The 22,109-nt window shown below is 38.7% G+C and overlaps 1 protein-coding gene across 3 annotated transcripts in view; it reads left to right on the top strand.

Moving 5' to 3' along the window:
* Astn2 (astrotactin 2) overlaps positions 1–22,109 on the top strand; it is a 1,028,198-nt gene that overhangs the window by 385,737 nt on the left and 620,352 nt on the right. For all 3 annotated transcript variants that reach the window (XM_021160104.2, XM_029476271.2, XM_021160105.2), the window contains one exon: positions 1,068–1,214. In XM_021160104.2, coding sequence (XP_021015763.1) covers positions 1,068–1,214 — 147 coding nt within the window. The remainder of the gene's footprint in view (positions 1–1,067; positions 1,215–22,109) is intronic.

Below are 22,109 nucleotides of genomic sequence, written 5' to 3' on the forward strand. Positions count from 1 at the left end.
TCATTCTGGTTTCAGGGGTTTTGGTTGATACTCCTTTAGTTCCATTGTTTCTGGAACTCATAGTGGCTGAGAATCAAAGACAACAGTGGAGTGGGCAGAAGGGGCCAAAGACAAGAACCATTCAGCACATTCCAACTTCATCATCTGTTTTCCCTACCTGGGTACTCACCCCTACTCCAGCTGTTCCTCCAACCATGAACTCATGAGTAAAATCATTTATCAGTTAATGGGAACAGACTACTTATTATCCCATCATTTATTTTTAATCTCATTTTGGAATGTATTTGCATTTGGGAACCAATTTTCCATTATATGGGTGTTCTGGTAATATTCTAAATCCAAGATGTAAGAATGGGTAAGAATGGAATTTAAATCCAGAATAGTCCTCAAAGAACACACTTGTTCTGCTACCTCTTAGTTAATGGAACCACAGGATATATTTTCATTTACTTTGTAGAGGGAGTTTAATACTGTACAATTATCAGCAAGAATGGCCTTTTAAATTGAAATGGGAAGATTGCCCAGTTTTAGAAGCTGATTTTCTTCCTTCCTTCCTTCCTTCCTTCCTTCCTTCCTTCCTTCCTTCCTTCCTTCCTTCCTTCCTTCCTTCTTTCCTTCCTTCCTTCCCTTTCTTCTCCCCTTCTTTCTTTTTTTTGTTTTTCTTTATTTCATTTTCTTTTCTTTTTGTATTTACCAAAAGAAACATCAAGCCTATTTTGTTTAAGACAAAACCTAATAAAAGGTTGGAAAATATGGTTTGTTCTCAACCCTGTTTTATAAATGTAATTTTATGTTTTATTAATTACTATTTATTCTTGATAATTTTGCCCATTTGTACAAAGAAACATGATCATGTCCATCCTAATTCTTCCCTCAAATGTTTTCAAATACCAACAACTTAATCCCAACCCAATATAATGTCCTCTTTTCTGTCTTTCCCTTCCTCCCTCCTTTCCATTTCTTCTTGGCTAGTATTCCCACTAGGGAACTATAGGATTCACCATATCCTCCATGCTGTCTCTATATCCTCACCTGACAGAATTATTTTTTATGTATGTGTTTTCCAGGTTTACTGAAAAGCCCTGTGAATAAGACAGCCTTAACACTGATTGCTGTGAGCTCCTGCATCTTGGCCATGGTGTGTGGCAACCAGATGTCCTGTCCACTTACTGTGAAGGTGACTTTGCATGTGCCTGAACACTTCATTGCAGATGGTAAGAGCCCAGCATTGACAATAATCCACAATTACTTATCACCTTGTACCTCAGTGGTCTATATTGCCATGCATAGCATAACTTCAGAATTCTTTAATGTTCAGTACAGGAGAAAAGGGGTATCCCATGACTCTAGAAGAAGCACGTATTACTTTAAATGCCTGATTATTAGACTTAAATTAAATCAAATTAAATTAAAGGGTACTTTATTATGTGTATAAGGATAACTAAATGAGGGTTTCAAAAAAATTAGTGAAGAATGACTAGGTTCCTTCAAAAAAAAATTCTAAGAGCTCGATCAAGATTCTCAATTCTGTTTCAAATTAAAAGTACTGTGCAAATGTTATTATATAATTAAAAGCATATGACAAGGAAAACCCTATGAGTTTTACTAGAATTTTTGAATGGTCTAGGGAATGTTTGTATCTTGTTCCCTATAACTGTGCTTTTCATGTGTCTTGGAAAATTCTACCACTTATTCTTCAGCCAATTAAATTGAATTAATGAGACACTGTAGTCACTATGGTCATTAGCAAAATGTGTCCAAGGAACTGATTAAGATGCTTGATGTCTATTGCTAAAGTGCCCTCTAAAAATTTCCATGTAGTTTGTTTCCTCCAGTGGGTGTACAGACCCCAACTCCCCAAGCCTTTCTCTTCACCTTACTGTTGCAAAGGTGCTAAAGTTTAACATGAGTGTTTTTAAAAGCTATTTCAGAGTGTGAAACTTTACCTAATTTCTATTTTAGTTCTTAATAGTTAAATACATTCTTTGTTATTTTATTCATGTATAAGATATAGTCTATTTACTCTCACTTCCCACCACTGACAAACTGCTTCCTTCCTACAAGTTTCTTTTCCCATTCATCTTGTTTTTCTTTGTGGCCCACTGAGTTCAACCAAGGGTATATATGTGACAATGGGTTTAGGATATCCACTGATTTTTTTTGTGGGCTCAGCATTGTGTATATACAGCTAAAGACAAACTGAAGGCAACATTTTCCTTTTTCCAGAATCCCTTTGTGTGAAACCACTCCAGAGCAAGAATAGTGCCCTGTGAACTCTCCTGTCCTCTGTAAATCAATTTAATTTTTCACACTTTTAACATATATACAAACTGAATTATGTTGATGATAAAGTATACTTGTGACTGCCACTCTACACATTTTATGAGTGCCAGGTATTTTTAAATTTACATTAAAATCTCCTGTTTCATCCTTATTGAATTATATGTACATATAAGACATGGTTTGTGTGTGTGTGTGTGTGTGTCTGTGTGTCTGTGTGTCTGTGTGTATGTGTGTGTGTGTGTGTGTGTGAGAGAGAGAGAGAGAGAGAGAGAGAGAGAGAGAGAGAGAGAGAGAGAGAGAGAACAGAGATAGGTGAATTCCAGAATCCACGTGTGACTGCCAAACTAAGATGGAATGATAGGAATGGCAAACATGAACTGGGTAAAATCACTGTGAATGGCCTGCACCAAACCCAGACACACACTCACCATCACTCACCTGTCACTACCCATTAGCTATTATACTTTAGGAGGTAGTGATACCCAAGCTTTAGTTACTGGTTTGTACATATGTAGAAAACAAGATCAGTTACTCAACAGTAGGGTAAAACAGTTTGATAGCAATGTCCCCAGGCTTAGAGATGATACCAGACTTACTTCAAATGTTTCTTATTTCATCTGCTTTGCCTTTCGTTGACTGGGTCTCTGTATATACAAAAGTGGAATGATCGTTCTACTTGACTCATAGCTTTACTGGGAATGAGATAACTTCTTCTTCTAGATAGTTATCAAATTTTCAGACAGCATGCATCTGGCAAAGTAAAAAATAAAGAGGGTGCCGAGAAACATGCAGAGAAATTTGGGGGTCAAATTTCAGTACTACCCCCTATAAGTAAAAAATAAAGATGACTCAGAAACTGGAACTTGTTCCTGTACCAGATGGAACTGACTTCTCCAATTCAAGAGATGACTATGCAATGATAATCCATCTTTTCTCATCAGGAATTCTAATTTCTGGCAGTACTTGAAATCATGAGGATAACTTTGTGTCTGTTTCTCCAATGTTAGCCTCCACTCATTTTATCTTAGTATCTCTGCATGTGTTACTCACCTCATCCCTTCATTAACAGTCCTGCATGGTCCTTACCACTCACAGATGACAGATAAGAAACAGGGACTCATGGATACATAAAACACAGTCTTCCCTGGAGTAGAGAAGAGAAAACGTATTTCTTTTATGTGCTGTGTGGTACGACAGGGTACTAACTGTAGTTCCTAGAGAAAGCAGGCTGCTACATAATAGGAAAAGGAACAAGAAGCATTGATAATATCTATTGTCCTGGACTACTGTCACCATTTAGCACTGATAATCATTAGTGCACAATGGTCTATCATAACTACATAAATACAAATAACAGTCGCACAGTTTAATGATAGTTTAACTCTGTTTATACAATTAGATTATATGTAGCCTTTCCTTAAAATGGCTAGCTACGTGGGGGTAAAATCACTATGAAGCTTGTCAGGACAACAGCTCATGTCAACTATAAGGAGCTCCAGTTGAAACCAGGTCTCCTAAAGACCACATTCCTATGGCAGCTTTCATCTTTTATTCCCACAGTTCCCCAGGACTCTCAGCTGCCAAGGTGCTGGACCTTTCTCAGCAGGGAGAGCTTTCAGCCAACCTTATCCATTGAGCTGTCTGTGGTACTGAAATATTAGTTGGGGCTGAGTAATGTGTCCCATCTTCAGAAGAAAATGAATTCTGACCCCGTGTTCCTGTATAGTTATACTTGATGCTTAGTGCCCATTATGGGGAAAAGGTCAAGACGACATAGCACTTGTCCAGAGCACAGCTGGCAAGAGCAATACTGACACAATTTCTATCCAAGCCTTTGATAATCTCACCCCATAACCCCCGCCTGGACTTCTTTAAGACCACAGTGGCTCTTGTCCACTAAAACACACTGAAGAAATGTAACAAATTTGCACATAAGCTTACCTAATTCCACATTTTTCTCCAGATGCTATCTGTAAGACATCTGCACATGTCTAATAAGCTCCAAGAAATAGTTAACCAGATTCTGGAGGTGGAGCCTGGGTATTATCATGTGTGAGGATTAAGAGATGCCTTAATGGAATTTTGAGAGATACGTTGTTTGTTTACTTTTTCATGATCATAACCAATGTCTAAGGTAGTAAGTTAAAGGGTGAGAGATATTTTGTGGCTCATGATTCTGGAATTTCCACTCAGGAACGCTTGACTTTGTTTCTTCATGTCTCTAGCAAAACGGTGACATCATGGTACAAAGGTGTGGCAGACCAAAACTGCTTGTTTTATGACAACTAGGAGGCAAAGAACAGAAGGGACAATATGAATCTTGGAATTGTACACTTCCTGTGAATTGACTTATTTTTTTCCAACAAATTTTGACCTCCAAATAATGCCACGTGAATATATTATAGTTATAGGTCATTTCATTCCATCAAAACTTTTATTGTTTTTCATTCAATATGGAAACCCAGTAAACAAGACTACATGTGAATGGATAATATATTTAGATTAATTAGCTCCACTGTAGTGTAGGTTCCTTCATCAGGGATTGGGTATGTATTGGAAGGGAAACTAAAATTACCAAACAAATTTCTTATATGTCTCATTCATCTACAGCTCAATTTACTGAGATGACTTCATTCCATTCTTGAACCAAAAATCATAAGGCAGAATGTATCACCTTCATTTTGCATATGAAGCTTGGCAGGAGAACAGCTCATATTAAGAGAAAGAGTGAAGTAACACCATATAGAAGGAGAGGAAACATAAATGCTTATTTTTTTTATCACAGTTCTATATCCTACCATTCACCAAACTTCCAGTAAAGAAGCCACTATGATGACTAACAGTGTAGAAAGGACCAGTTCTTGGAGATCTCAGAAAGCAAAAGTAGAGCTCTGAGTGTGAAAAGTGGAGGCTTTCTTTGGTAAAGTCTTCTTTTGCTGTTGACTGTGTGACCTTGTGCCCACTTCCTAAACTTCTCAAGCATAAGTTTCATTATCTATAAATTGGGGATAATAGCATATTTATCACCTGAAATTATTATGCAGAATAAATGAAATAATGCTCATGAAGCACTTAGCTGAATACTGAAGACGTAGTAATGGCTCAATAAATCATACAAATGCTAGTAGTTGTTGCAATGTTTTTTTTTAATATGAGAAGGGGCTCATTGCAAGGTAATGAGTCCCCATCACAGGATACCTGCAAGAACAAATGACCCCATTCTATGGAGTCATAGAAGTAAGGAGAAGGCATGAGTTGGGCTAAACATATATTCTGTTTCATTAAAAACCATTTTATCAGAACCTAAATTTTCAAACCACTTCATTTTTGAATCTTTTTACAATATGTTTATTTTGTCTTTAATATTTCATCTCTGATTGTCACCCATTATTTGAGGAGTCTCAGATATAATGAAAAACTCTGATGTGTGGGGTTAGGGAGACAGAGAGTTTCTAGAATACTTTTCTAATCAAAGTCATGAATTTAGCTCCAACAGAAACACACACACACACACACACACACAAACACTAGAGAGATTTGAATAAAACTATAATTAATACAAATATTAATATTATAGAAATATACCTATGTTAAAAATGTACTTTTTAATAAGTTCAGTTTGAACTATTAACCTCATTTTGTTAGATGAAGTAAGATAGTTGTCAAGTCTCCTATATTTCTTATAACTGAGTTATTTAAAGTCTGAGTGTTCGTTCTGATCCTGGAAAATCAATTATAAATGCCCACATATCAGGATGCTGTAGTTTATTGATACGCCACACTATGGATATTTTTGAACACATATTTGTTTGCAATGTATTCTTTCTGAAATTTTATAGTCTCCTTGGCCTGCTTGTCTTGTCTTTCAACTCAAGAGAGGAAGGTAATACAAGGATTCATGACTTTAATAAAGGACGAGGTTCATAATTGGCTGCAGAGCTAGTTTACTGTGATTTGAATTCATGGGAGGAGTATTTTCAGTCCTGAGAAGGGAAAATTACACCACACTGAAAGTGACTGCTTAGCCACAAGCTGCCAAGCAATTTATTTTAGAAAGTAGTTCCTCAGGCACCCTGCTCTCTGGACTCATCCCAGGCTTTGTTTTAAAATGTTCAGTGTTAATCACAGATGTTCAAAGGCACATCATGGTACAGGTTAATTGGTGGAAGTGCTGCACAATATGGCCCCTGCCTTTTTCATTCTTAACTCATCTGCACAGACTTAATGTTATTAAGACAAGTGGACTGTCTTATTTCTGTCTGCTGCTCTCCAAACCCTGGCCTCTTAATTATTCTATGTGAGAAACAACGCTCCTCGCTTCAATGATATACACGCCTCCCATTTCAAAGCCCAAATGGCTTCCTTTAAAATACCACCTTCATGACATACACATAAGATACTCTTAACATCACCGAGTATTCCATGCACCAGTATTATTTTTGCCTTTTTAAAGACATCACAGTCTCAAAACTGCTGCCAGCGTGTCACAGAAATGGCTGTGTTACCCTCAAAACTTGCCTCTTGCATTAAAACTAGACTTTAAACTCCAGTTTTTAAAACTCAGAACTATTGTATTTTAGGGGGAAAATCTCTATAAGTTATGCTTTCCACAAAACAGTTCAGTGACTTCCATTGTCCTTTATGATCAAGACTGAACATGTCCTTTCTGGCCCTCTGAGCCCAAGTACTAAAATACTCACTGGTGCTTATCTTGGAGTTGTTGAATGTGTCACTGTGTCTACTTGCCTCACTGTAACACATTGGCTGAACTGTAAATTGACTCCCCTTCCCATCTCAGCCTGCTATAGATTCTTTGCTAATTGTTCTCCTTCAACCTTCCTTTTTTTCCTTTTTTAAAAGTATTTCTATTTGTGATTGTGCAATCCTTTGGTCAATTTCAGTTTGTCCCACATGGTTGCAAACCATAGAAGATAATATTTGCTTTATACATTGTATTTAGCACCTACAACAGTACCTTAAACAGAAACATTTGCTTAGTGAAAAAAATAATAAAGTGATTATAGCGAATAGGCTTCAATTTTCTCCAGGGCAAGGAAGACAGGATACTCATGTCCAAAATCTATTATAGTGGCTAATGAACAGTCTGACATGGTAAATATGTAATAGAACTCGCAGAGGTGGCAGGTAGACCCTGATGCTCTGAGAAGATACAACCTCAAGAATCTAAGTGCCAGAAATCTAAGACTTCCTCTTCTGTGATTGACTTCTTTCCCCACAGTTTCTGCACTTATTCCTGAAGATAAGCAACTCCAATCAAACTCACGACCCAACCATGACACAAAAAAAGAAACAAGGTTTATCTCAGAGCCCAGAAATAGGGAAAAATATAAATTGAGCTGAAATTCAGTATGCCCATGGGGGAGGAGGCAATGAAATACCAATAAATCATATTAATATGCTGAAACCAAGCTGAAGAAGTTGAACTCCAACCCAGACTTAATAACTATACGTGAGCAAGTACAGGAAGAAGGCAAGGCTAGCTTTCAGCCAGAATTAAAATGAGATCTATAATGAAACTGGTAATATAATTATAAACTGTGAAAGCTTTTTTCCCTCTTTCTTATTCTTATATTAATGGGCAACTTGCTCAGCAGTGGCTTGGCAGTGATGCCGGGAGATCTGGATGCCCCTTAGAGTGGACTCATTTTGTTTTTTTAAAATCTCTTCATTAAGAAAGTCTAAATTTGCTAAACCATAGAAGGAAAAAAAATATGCTTCAAGTCATTTCTTCCTTAAATAGTAACTGATCTCCAGGTTAAATGTGACAAGAAGGCTGGAGAGGAACACATCTAGGAAAACAATTCTAAGCAGCTGAACATGTTCCAGCCTCTATAGCTATCACAACAGCCAGTGGGATTGAGAGTTTTAATGACACTCTATACTAAGATGTTAGCTTGGCTTCCAACCAGAATGAATTGTTACTAATTTCCTTCGTTACAAAGGATAAAACTGTGTTTGACGTCCACAATTAGAGACTAATTTCTGTGTTTTGATAGCAGACGGAGTTAAAAAAAAAATGTTCCCAGGAACTGGGGGACAGAGGGTGGCTGCAAAGGATAGTACAATTCCATTTTATCACATAATCATTCTCTCCTGTTGTTTAAAATAAGGTTTCATTTCCTTTTAGACTGCAAGGGTAGAAGGTGGGTTGGGAGCTCTCCTGAGATGAAGATCAAGTCGCTATGGGTAGAAGGTACCATTAGTAGCTTGGTGTTTGCAAATGATGCAGGAATGAGATACTGAATGACAAAATGAAGGTAATGCATAACAATGTCAAGTATGTTATGTAACCCAGGAAGAGATGGGATCCTAATGCAATGTTGCCTCCTTCCTTTGGGTACATTATAACACAGCCCAACTTCCCCTTGCCTCTTCCAAACACAGTTTTAGGACATTGATTAGAGGAAGTGCCAGTCACCTGATGTTTTTGAATTCTCTTTGCCAACTCTGAGAGGGAGTATTACAAGGTGAGAATGGTGCCTCTTCTTGTTACTTGTTTATCTTTTTCCTCTTTATAAACACAATGTAAGGCTTGGCATAGAGTCTTCATGCATAAAGCTGGATAAGTAAAGAAATCCCAAGGGAGAGCTTACTTTCTCTCACCTATAAAGAATAAACTAAGTGCTTAAAGTCCTGAAGATCACTGTTACTTTATTCTTTCAGATTATTTATTACACATGTTTTCCCCCTTCTTTCCCCATTCCTCTCCTTCTCTTTCTCCTAGTTTCCCTCTGGCCATCACATGTTTGCATAGCACCTTCTCTGTGACACATACTCAGGATGAAGCAGTGAATAAAACCAAACTCTGGTATCTACCAGTTTGGTGGCAATAAAAACATGAAATACAGTGTGTAAGTCCTATCATGGTGTGTCTGACTGAATGCTGTGAAGAAGCACATGAAGAATAGCTGAAAACACTAAGCTATGTATGATTGATGTTGCTGAGGAAGGTGCTCATTGGTGTTATCCAATCTAGGTATTATACCACTGTAGCTTGCCTAGTGGACTATGGCTGATGGCATGCTTCACAATAAGGAGAAAGGATATGTCTCTGAATTTGTGTAGACCTTGTGTGGAAATGTCTTTATAATTGTAATAACAATAGCACTAGTAATAATAATGCATTCTTCCCTATGCTAAATGCTTTGCAAAGCATTGCTTCATTTATTTATGTTATCTTATAAAATATGTCCACATATTATAAAGTAAAGTCTATGTGAACCTACATAAGTCATAGGATAATAAGGACGCCATTTAAATCCTTTTTCATCATACATGCAGAAAGAATGATTTTATATTAACATGTATAAACATAGCAAGTTCAAGTATGTTATGTAACCCAAGAAGAGGTGGGATCTAATCTCAATACTGCCTCCTTCCTTTGAGACATTGAATATACTATAACACCATCCCTGGCTTCAGGAAGCATCACTCAGTGATTAAGATAAGGTCAATCATGGTCAACTCTGTACCTCCATGAATACTTCATGACTCTGGGCAAATGCCTACTTTCCAAACTGCAGTATCTTCATTGTAAATCATGGGAAAAATCCAAGAATCCACTATGTGTTAGTCATTTTGAAAGTAAGAGAAACACTAGACTTTAAAACTTGCAGGATGTTATAATATGTAAACTAAGTTAGGCACAGAAAGACAAACAACACATCTTCCCACTCATATAGAAGCTAAAAATATATGATCTCACAGAAGGGTAGAGTACCGGGTACTCGAGTTTGGAGATGGAAGGGGGCAGAAAGATCAGAAATGATTGTTCATTGCATATGAATGTGTCATTAGAGAGGAGGAATTTGTTCTAGTTTCCTATAACATACTGTAGTAATATGGTTAGCAATAATTTCTTCCATTTTTTCAGAGTGATTAAAAGATAAGATATTGGCCATTTTTAAATCAAAAGAAATGATAAATGTTTTGGTGAGGGATCTGAAGTAATAACTTCCCTGAATTAATCGACATATAGTAATTACATGCGTTAAGGATTTTACACTGTACCCCATACACATATACATTTCTGGGTCAACTTAAAAATATTCATTTATGTTATGAGGTGTAAGACCTCCTGTTAGTATCATGTTAGTCTTCCTAGTGTTGTCTCTTCAAGATGGTTCAAATCAATCCCTGTAGCCATACAGTCCCTGGTGTAGATGCTGAGAGCAGAGGCAGCTGAACAAACTTCCCACAGCCCACAAGTTGCCATTTGAAGAAAGCTTAGAAGGATCACGGCCAAGTTTCTCTGGGGACTGCAAGCTCCCAAGGCTGTCTGGATGAAAAAGAAAGTTGTGGGAAGTGACTGTGGTGGGGAAGATATATCCCCATCTCTAGCTCTCAGCTCCAGATGCCAAGGGACTTTCAGCATCCTCAGTGCCAGTGAGAGTATGCGAGGAGGAAGCATGCAATGTTTTCCAAAGGGAGATTATGAGATGAGAAGAATAATTACAACCTGTGCATCCCCCCACCCAGCTCTCAATACCTAGTAAAGCCTTGCTATTTTGCTTTCTTCCTCAGCTGGCCCCTTTGGGTTATCTAAAGCAAATATATCTTCAGCTGTTCAGTCTTAGGATTCCCTAAAGCTGTTGGTAACTCCTGGAATCTTTGCTAATGCCCTGAGCATCTGATCATCAGACTTGCCTCTTGGTCATTGGCTACCCATGATGCTCCTGGCTATGTCTTTCCTTTATTATAACTCTGCTTCACATTTGAACTTTTTCAGTAAATTCATACTTTCAGATGTGAATCTGACATTTGCTGAGCTCAGGATAAGAAATCAAATTCTGGGAAAAGTTCAAATGTAACAAGCATTAAAGTTGAATGAGCTGGTAAAGAGGACATGGGCTTCGGAGAAAATCCCATCCACAGGATTCGAATCTATATCCTCGCACTTACTAAATATGTGTCTTTTTTAAAATATTTTTTATTACGTATTTTCCTCAATTACATTTCCAATGCTATCCCAAAAGTCCCCCATACCCTCCCCCCCACTCCCCTACCCACCCATTCCCACTTTTTGGCCCTGGCGTTCCCCTGTACTGGGGCATATAAAGTTTGCAAGTCCAATGGGCCTCTCTTTCCAGTGATGGACTACTAGGCCATCTTTTGATACATATGCAGCTAGAGTCAAGAGCTCCGGGGTACTGGTTAGTTCATAATGTTGTTGCACCTACAGGGTTGCAGATCTCTTTAGCTCCTTGGATACTTTCTCTAGCTCCTCCATTGGGGGCCCTGTGATCCATTCAATAGCTGACTGGGAGCATCCACTTACGTGTTTGCTAGGCCCCAGCCTAGTCTCACAAGAGACAGCTATATCAGGGTCCTTTCAGCAAACGCTTGCTAGTGTATGCAATGGTGTTATCGTTCGGAGGCTGATTATGGGACTGGATATGGCAGTCTCTAGATGGTCCATTGAAAGAGTCTTGATACTTCTAGTCACAAGACAATTTAAAATACATTGTCTTTAAAATTAAAACCATGAATTCCTCCCTTACAGGGGAGTGATGAATATAAATTAGGGAAATGCATAAAAATTCTCAAAAATGCTTGGTCAAGTAAGTGCTAATCCTACCCTCAATGACATCATCTTTTCGGTGGGCATTGGGAAAAGCATATTTAAAGACTATAATAACTGACTAATCTAAAACCAGTGGGACACAAAAGAAGATTCTGCAGGGTTGCCAGGGAAGAATGGTTATTTACCCTTAGACAAAAATAGGGCCTTACACCATAAACTGAAATAGGATGGATAGGGATTTAGGGACAAGGCCTGTATTTCTTTTAGTAATGAGATGGGAGAGGTAAGAAGAAGATAAATGGTCTTCCAGCTAAAGGGGGCAACATGAAGGAAGGTGTGGTAAGTCCAGGTTAAAAAAAAATGTATGGAGGCTGGGGCTCCGTCTGAGTGTAAATGAGAGTTCAGGAGAGAGCCAGACTGAAAGGGAAGCCCCATATTTATAGTTCTGGAGCTCAAATCTAAGGCCTTTTTTCATGTTAGCCATGTGTTTGATCACTTGAGGTAACACACAGGCCCAGTATTCAACTTCTTGCCTAAAAATGGCTATGTTGGAACAACTGAACTTTTTTTTTTTTAATGAATGATGTGGAGGGAGAGAAAACAAACTGAGAGCAACACAAAAGGAGTGTGTGAAGAAATATGTGCATGCATGAAAATGTTATAGTGAAACCTGCTACGGTGTATGTTTTATGTATGATAAAATACTCGTTAAAGGGAAGATCTAGCAGCTGGTGATATAGTGGAGAAGGTGACTGGCAATTTGGCACGAGGACCTGAGTTAGAATCCCTAACATTCACCTAGAAAAGTCGGGCATGCTTCCTTGCATCTGTAACCTGAGTTGAGGAAGGAGCAGAGGCAGAAAGATTTCGGGAGCTGGCTGGCTAGCAAGTCTATAAAAACCAATGACCTATGACATCAGTGAGAGACTCTCTCAGAAAAATAAAGTAAAATATGTTAGAAGGTAATACCTGACACCAGCCGCTGGCTGGCACACACGTCCATGAATTCCTGAAAGAAAACAAATACTATACAAATAATATACATACATACATACATATACATTACACACACACATACACACACACACACTCACACACACACACACACACACACACACACACACAGAGAGAGAGAGAGAGAGAGAGAGAGAGAGAGAGAGAGAGAGAGAGGAGATGAGGAGATGGATCTGTAGTAAACATCAGTGACTCATCTTCCGAGGACTAAAGTTCAATTTCCAATACCCACATGATGGCTTCCAACTATCGAGGTCTAGGGGATCAGACACCCTCTTTTGGCTTTCATTGGCACCAGGCATAAATTCAGGCAAACATTTACTCACATCACACACACACACACACACACACACACACACACACACACACACACACACACTTTTGTGTGCAATTCAGAATTCAAGCTCTAGAGTTAAAATCAATACATATCTTAATTCAAAAGCCAGCAGTAGGATTTCTCAATTTGTTGATGAAACCAATGATACTTATGCTCTTAGCTCATTTCTTAATCTGTAGAACTGTGAGAATTAAATGAGACAGCAGGAAAGGGGTCAGTACAGTGTTCTGCAAGCAGGAAGCATTGACAATGTTACCTTTTATTAGCCACATCACCACTCCCTTATTCTAAGTTGACTTCCTTTGTTATATGATCTGAATTTCTTTTTCTGCTCAAAAGTTATTTATTCATTACCTAATTTGGCTAAGTCTAAGCTATAGAATAACATTTCCTGCATTTAGTACTTGAGTATGAATGTTTATAGTTATATAGCCTTCATGAAGTAATTTAATTGCTTTCGGTTAAGATAATCTTCATCTGTGAAATGGGGACAGACATAATAAACCACTCCAAGGAGTACTCTCATTTGATATATATAATATTTAGCAAATTGTTTCTAACAATGCTACTTTTAAAGGCAGAAAGATGACTTTCATATAAAGTCCCAAATATTTGAGGATAGTGTATAAAAGGGTCTTGAGACTAAAAAATTGAAGCTAGCAGTTCTGCCGACCGAATGTTGCTGTAATTGTTCTATATATCAGTGACTGAACAGGGGCATCAGAGCCTAGAATGAAAATGAGGGAGTGCTATACAGCTAGAGCTACAACAAGAAAAGAACAAACTAGTTGCATTTAAAGGGCCAGAGGGACAAGAGCCAGAGCAGAGATGGCATATACCTTCTTGATCTTTGAGGGCCTCGGCATCTAGGTATCAGTGTTATAATCTCAAGGACTGTCTTGAACTATACAGTTTAGTGGTAATGTCCTTGCCTGGCACTCATAAGGCCTTAGATTCTCTCCCCATCACTGTAAATTCATGTCCTATGGAAGAGGAAGGCAGCTTGAATAATTTCCCTTTTGTCAGTTGCTAGGTTGGTAGTCAAAAGTTAAAGTACAAACGCCAAACTATGTGGCTTCAAATCCTATCTCCAGCCTTGTTCTTAGTAAATATGAGCATCCAAACATACCAAAATTCAGTGTAATTGTCAAGAATGCACCATCACTAGCTTCAAGAGCCAGGCCTGTGGTGGGATAGATTCAAGCATCGGCTATTATTGATTCCATTCATGCACCACCTTCCTTAAACAAGATCAAGAATCAGATGCCAACCCCTTGACCACATTAGAAGGAAATGAGTGAAAGCAACACAAAGGGGAAATGTAAGCAACTATGAACAACACATAGTATTAGGACCTTTAAAGCCCTGGCTGGCTGAAAATTGTTAGTAAAAGATGTCAGTGTACTGAGTGAGCAAAATGAATTTGTGAGATATTTGAAGGTTGTTCTGCTGAATATTTGAATGGTTGGAATATTATCTAACCATCTAGTATTTGGGCCAGGCTGGAGAATGGAGAGAGTTTCAGTCCTCAGAACCTGCAAAGGTGCTGACCTGACTCACGAATATGAAGCTTTCAGAGATGGATACTTCCTGAAGAGGCTTACATGCAGCACTAGTGGGCTGGGCACCAATATTTTCTTAGAATCAGAAGCCTAAGAGGAGACCTAGGGACCTGATGTCATTTTTGAAATATGGAATCAATTAAAAATGGCAGCTTCTACCACCTTAAAAGCAAGCAGATGGGCACAGGGGTGAAGGCACATGGTGGGCATACCGCCAAGAAACTAGCTTGGCAATTTTCTAAATTATAGACTATTAGAACAGGAAATCATCTTCAGTCTCTTCTGTGATTATTCCACACATAATGCTTTGCTTCACACACTCCAGCTGCATGCAATGGATAGTTCCTGAAACCCTGGGTTCTCTTTTTCTCCTTTGCAAATAGTACTTTTCTCCTGCATCAATCTGCTAGCCCCTACACTTCACCTAGACATCCTCTTCGACATGCAGCTCATGTAGACAAATATCTGTGATGCTCAGATCATAGTGGCCATCCTTGTCTGAGTCTCCCCCCCTCCAAACTTCCTATGAATTTAAGCTCCAAGGCTCATGATGTTCTCTTATAAAGTGTTTTCAAACTAAAGTGCACTAACTTCAAGCACAGATTTTTTTCCTCTCATTTTATAACTACCACATTTTGTCATCGGATGCAGTATGGAATAGTAGTTGTATATGTACATCCATTCACCCGTTCAAGATGATAAATAAAGCCATACGATAAGTCTGCAAGATTCAGTAGCACTACTGTGATTACGGTCACTATTGCAACTTTACTTTTAAACCCCAAAGGTTAACAAGCCAAGTAAACATGAGCTTCGTGGTTTCAAACTCTGTAAGGACCAAGGTTGGAAGATAGGTAACTGAGGTTGCCCTAAGCAGCCTCTTACACAACATAAGTGTGACTAAACACAAAAGCTTCTCTTCCAATGAAATTGAGGACAAAGTGAGAATGACTTGAGCAAAAGCAAACCACCTTTAGCTTTTCCCTCCCCTCAACCTGTTGCTTCAACCCCCAAGACCACGTGTTTCCTCATGCCCTGTGCCTCCATAAGATGCATGTATGCAAAAGAACATACTGAAGCATAGTGCATATTTCAAGGTCACCAAAAAGATACCAAACTTGCATTTTGAAGCCTGTGGTCTCATTTTCAATCCTCTATCTTTTGTCTCGCCCCCACATAGATCCACTTACTACTAGGAATCTAAATACACATATTGTCTGATATTCTGAAGAATAACTGGTAAGCCTCTCAGGAGACATCGATATAAGACTCCTGTCAGCAAGCTCTTGTTAGCATCCACCAGTGCCTGACAAATACAGAAGTGGATGCTCACAGCCATTCATTGAATGGAGCACAGGGTCCCCGATGAAGGACCTAGAGAAAGTACCTAAGGAGCTCAAGGGGTTTGCAGCCCTATAGGAAGAACAATGATATGAACTAATCAGTACCCCTAGAGCTTCCAGGGACTAAATCACCAACCACATGGTGGGACTTATGGCTCTAGCTGCATATGTAGCAGAGGGTGGCCTAGTCGGTCATCAATGGGAGGAGAGGCCCTTGGTCCTATGAAGGTTCTATGCCCCGGTATAAGGGAATGTCAGGGCCAGGAAGCAGGAGTGGGTGGGTTGATGAGCAGGGGGAGAGGGAGGGGATCGGGGATTTTCGGAGGGGAAACCAGGAAAGGGGATTACATTTGAAATGTAAGTAAAGAAAATATCTAATTTTTAAAAGGAGGGGGAGAATAACTTGTAAGACTCAATGTGCTTCTGAAACGCCAGAAAGTGTGGTAGGAGTATTACCTTTAATACCTTACCTAATCATTCAAAACTTGCTCATATAGTAAACCCTCCATGTCCCGTGTGTATTGTGGGGAAATGGAGATGATTTCCTGTAGCAGGCCAAACTGGTCCCGCCCTCAGGCTGCTTTCCTTCTCACCAAGTGAAAATCGAAGCAGACTTTCAAAGTGGTGAAGTCAACAGTTGTAGCAGTGAGTGTAATTAAATCCAGGAGCAAGAAAAGCGTTGGTACTTCCTGTGTATCACGGGGAAGACCCCATTTAAGAGGTAGTAGCATTTAAACAGATATCAAGGAGTGAAAAGAGAAATGTGCCCAGGACGAGGAAACAAGAAGTCTAAAGCCATCTGAATGGCTGCAAGGCTAGAATAATAAATATGATCATCATAGTTGGTGCTGATGCAACGAAGTTGGTTGTAGACATGCTGTGCTCTTCTATGCAAGAGGTATCTTTGTTGCCTTTTATATGATCAAGAGATCTGAGGATGAGAACTAGAGCTCAGGCCATTGTCAGGGACACATACCATCTGTTTTGATCAGATGCATCTAAGTTCAGCTGCATAAAGCAGCTCTTGTGATGCTAATGCTCATCTGAAACTTTCCCACCCCAGTTCCGGTCATGGGCTCCTTATTTCTCCCCACCACTCTTAACTCATTGCCTCCGATCATTTCTTGCATTTTCCTTCTTGCAGGCATAGCTCAAGTTCTCCAGCTAGCTCCATGCTTCCCTCGGAGTCAGGAATTTCATAGACTTGCTTTAAAATGCAATGTCTCAGAATTAGACCAAATGCGCAGTCCCCGCTTAGACTACCACCCATCTCATGGAGTGCCCAGTGCATTTAACCTTCTTTGTGACCAGCGTCCAGCTGACCTTGGTCTTCAGAGACCTATTCCTTGAAGAAAATGAATTATACTAGGCCACATGAATATCTAGAATTCCATAGGTTGAATAATTTGGTCAGGTAGAATTTTAGACAGCCTGTGCCAAATACTCTTCAAAGGAATTCAACCGTCTCGAACTTGCTCAGTGCCGTTTTTAAAAGTCCCTGTACTTCTGTGTTGCCACAGAGGATGCTACTAGAAATCTCAGTGCCCTTTCCCATAATGAAAATGAGGATATCCAAGAGAAACACAGCATCGACTAATGGTCCTTTTTACCCTGGGATACTGTTTGTGATTATTTCTCAGAAGTGATTTTTAATTGTTTCATCTAAAAGGTATGCATCTTTTCTGATCCCTCTGACTCGTGTGGAGGCTTGTGAATTGGATCCAGCTATTAGCAGCACTTAGCAATTTCCTCTGAGTCTTGCTGGCTGAAGTGCCAAGCTTGGAACAACTTTTAATTTTGTTTTTAATTAAATTTCAGTTGTTTCAAATCACTCACGTTTAATGCCATTTCTTTGCAGTCCTTGGAGATGGCAAGAGCTGTGTACTCCTGCTTACACACACACATGAGCTGATGTGAGTATATCCATGGCAAGGCTGAAGACTGACTCCTGGCTGAGGTCCAGAGCAGGAGCAGGCAATTAGCAAAGTAGAAATGAGTCACAGAATGGGCTTTTGTTTGTGCTGTAATATCTTGAGCTAATATGTTGCTTAAGCAAGAGGCCTTGGTTATTGTATTTGTTTTTGCCAAACTATATTGAAACAAGACTGTATTCTCTTTTATTTCGTGATAGAATTATCAAATATATGTAGGCAGTAGCAATACTAAGAACACTAACATTTATTAAGCACTTATTATGTGTCAGGTAGTGTTTTAAGTACTTTACATATATTGCCTCATTTACATTAAACATGAGTAATTTGAAACACAGAAATTTAATTTACATATATTACCTCCCACATTCCTATGAGATCATTATCCACATTTTTATAGGTGTATAACCAAAGCCCATTTTATTGGCTAGTTATCATTTTGTGAGTTATGGGCAGGGCCAGAACATGAACATTGGCTGCCTAATTCCATATTTCTGCTATTCAATGCTACCTTGGATTTGCTCTCTCCCTCTAAAAACACAGTAGGGCTTCACCATCTAAATGCATTTCACAGTGAGAAAAAGAACTCATCCACTGGTTCTTTACACAAGTGAAATTGACTGAACTTTATTCGTTCTTTCATGTGCCTTCCTGAGTACCCATTCCTGTTGTGTAAATTGTGTATATGTCATAGGGTTCAATGTGGAGACACAAAATCACAGCCTGGCTACTGAACTGTGTATTCTTTCAGACTCCTAAGACCCCACAATGGACAATTAAACTTGAAAGTGAAAGCAAAAATATATACCCAATATCCTGGGCATCTGCTAGTTTAGTTAAAATCATTTGCTAGACGGTTAGTTCTGAAAGAAAACACCTCAGTCTATTTCGTATTTCAGAAGCTTTGCTTACCATACATTCTTTGCAGGATACACACACACACATATACACACATATACACGTGTATACATTCATTTACTTACTTTATACACACATACACATGCATGAACACACACACACACACACACACACACACATCTTGCTTAGTACCCACAACAGCTTTTTTCATCCTCCAGAGCACTTGCTTATAGTTGGAATCATGTAGGTGTTGGTGAACGACTTTTATCATGCCCATCTACATAACTCTACACATTTCCTATAGATAAACACCCTGTCTTCCTGATACTTGCTGAACTCTAGGACTGACACATAAGTAGTGGCCCCAAAATTTGCTAACCATTGGAACAAGCACACTTACTAGTTAAACACAACACTGTGCTATCTTTTCAATATCACAGGACATGAAGTAGAGAAGCTGGAGGATGAGGCTTAGGATTCTAGTTTCAAATCTCCATACATTGGACAAGGCAGGCAAACACATTTGTTTATTATCTTTAGCTAATTCATCTATGATACCAGCGTGAAAATGTACATACATGAAGGCATAGTATACGTGAGTACCCCCTCTTCTTGAAAACATTATATACCTTTACATAATGTGTAATTACTATTGAAAATACTTCTAGAAAAGATAAGCATTAATTTCCTCATAATTTTCAAAGTATGTGGAAACACAAAGTGGACAATAAACTCACACAGATATGAAAGAGTTCTGGATTATTTCAGAATTTTGAAGAGCTGTTTCTACAGAATGAAGTATGATATTGCATGTTAAGGTACATGTATGTGTTGCTACTGAAGCCAGGGAGAATGCGGGTGGGGAGCTATGCAATTTTTCTCTTTTGCTTCCATTTGATAACATCTAAGACTGTACTTTTCAGACAGTGAGATGGAGGCACCATTTGTCATTCATATATTCATTCAAAATGTTTTAATGATTGTCTGCCAACTGCTAAACACTATAGTAAAAGATATTTTGTCAAAGATGTGTTGGATATGGTTCATCCTCTTCTTATGGAAGAAGCCCCCGGAATGCCCACATATTGTCTCATGTGGCACACTCAGTGGGCATGTACTGAATCCAGATTCTTTGGAAATAACATTGTGGTAAGGAGAAAAGTGCCTCTTCCAGACCATCAGGGAAAATATCAGATGAATTAAGTTACTTGTTTCATTGCTGGGACAAAAACAATTTAAGAAGAGAAGAGTTTACTTGACCTCCCTGTTTGAGGACATGTATGTCCCATCATAGCAGAGAAGGCATGGGTACAAGTGCTTGAGGCAGTTGGTCACATTGTAGTCACCATGGGGAAACAGAACTATGATAATAATTCTCATAATTTCTCCTTTATGTTCAATCCATGACGACTGGCCAAGAGTGCATCTCCTTACCCTAAGTAACTTAATCTCCTCCATCATCATTAAAATAATGAAGAATTCCTCCACAGACATGCTCAGAGGTGTTTCTGATTGTTAGGGGATCCTATCAAACTGGCAATCAATATAAGCTATCACAATGAATCACTTGTAGGTTAAAGGAAGAATTTGCCCTTGTATAGTCCAGTGAAAATAGAGGTGGTTCCTGGCTCTAGATGTTTCAGAATATGTGGACAAAAAATAAGGAGGTGAGTATCTGAAAATTACTTGTAAGAGAAAGCAATTGTGCCATTAATCCCTGAGGCCTGATTGGGATCACTACCCATTGTTATAACAGCAGCCTGAGGATATATTTCTGTCAACTGAAAAAGAGAATGATCTCCTCTTGGCCACTTAACCATCTACCCAATACTACAACTTTATCTCAACTTTACTTTTATTCCTTCTCAGCTTTCTAACTAGGACAACGTTACTCACTATCAGTATTATTACAAGAGTGAAATAAGTATTCACAAGGAATACATATAAAATACATCCTCTTTCACATTTCTACATCCTGTCTGATAAGTTGATGACACTTTGACATATATGTATATGATGTATATGATTTTTGGAATTTTTCCTGAATATGCATGCATACATTATAAATTTACATTTTATGTGTGGATGTTTCAATACTGAGATAAGATACTAAGTATTCTTGGGCTACTGACCTTTCTTATGAATCACAATCATCCCTGTATGACATCATGCACAGAGGTGTGTGGTACTTGTTATTGTCCCATGTTGCAGAACAAGAGCCCCAAGACATACAAAGACAAGCAGTGAGTATGAAGGAGAACAAATGGAGAATGGCAGCACTGGAGAATCATTGGTCCTGGTGGTTGCAGAGCTGGATGCTCTCAATCTTTCCCTTACCAAGTCTTTCTGAGGCCATAAAGAACAAATTCATTCTTCATGCATCATATACTAGAAACAAAGACTGCAGCCACAAGAAGCCCTACGTGAGCTCTAGAGTCTTCTGTTTGATCTGCAAATAAAAATTTTATCCTTTCTCTCCTTAATACTCCTAGAATTCATAGCAGGGTTAAGCAGGTGAACAGCTGATAGCTGAGGATGCTACAGAGTGGATAAACTACAGATATCTTTTATTATGCTGCCCCAAATACCAATATTACATCTTTAGGCAGCTGTTCTCATCTGTGCCAGACAGTAAAAGCTGTTCCATCAACATGATTGTTGAAGCCTCTGATTTTTGGAAGCTTTGCCTCATGTAATCTTTTGTAGTATCATAAAACAATTAGATTAAGGCTCAGCATTAATTTGAATTATTGTCCAGTTTCCAGAAAATATCTCTTGGAAATATTACATGCCTTTGGAGATATTAAGTACCAATTACAATGTTATGTCACCTACTGCCCCTTTGCACTCGTTCTAGCATAGTATGATTTATATTTCAGTCATCATCCTCAGAAGTACAGTGGCTAGAGAATGAACCAGAGATGAATTATTGATGTAAGCAAAGTAAAGCAAAACAAAATTTTTTTTTTAGTAGTGTGTGGCCAGATTTTTCTTGAAGTGAGAAGAACAGGAGGCAGCCTAATAGTCTTGAACATTATTATTGCTGTAGGGTGCACTATAATTTTCAATCTCTAGCAATGTATCTGTGAATTTCAGAATATGTACATGTGAAGTCCTGACACCTCAGTTGCACTGTCTGTAGAATGAAAATACAAATCATATTCTCCATTCTACTGATGTAGTTCTAAGGTCATTTAAAGATCAGCATCAGTAACAGTACGCATTTCCATCTGACAA

This window comes from Mus caroli, unplaced genomic scaffold (genome assembly GCF_978045245.1).
Source record: "Mus caroli unplaced genomic scaffold, Mus_caroli_1 scaffold_6, whole genome shotgun sequence".
NCBI classification, from domain to species: domain Eukaryota; kingdom Metazoa; phylum Chordata; class Mammalia; order Rodentia; family Muridae; genus Mus; species Mus caroli.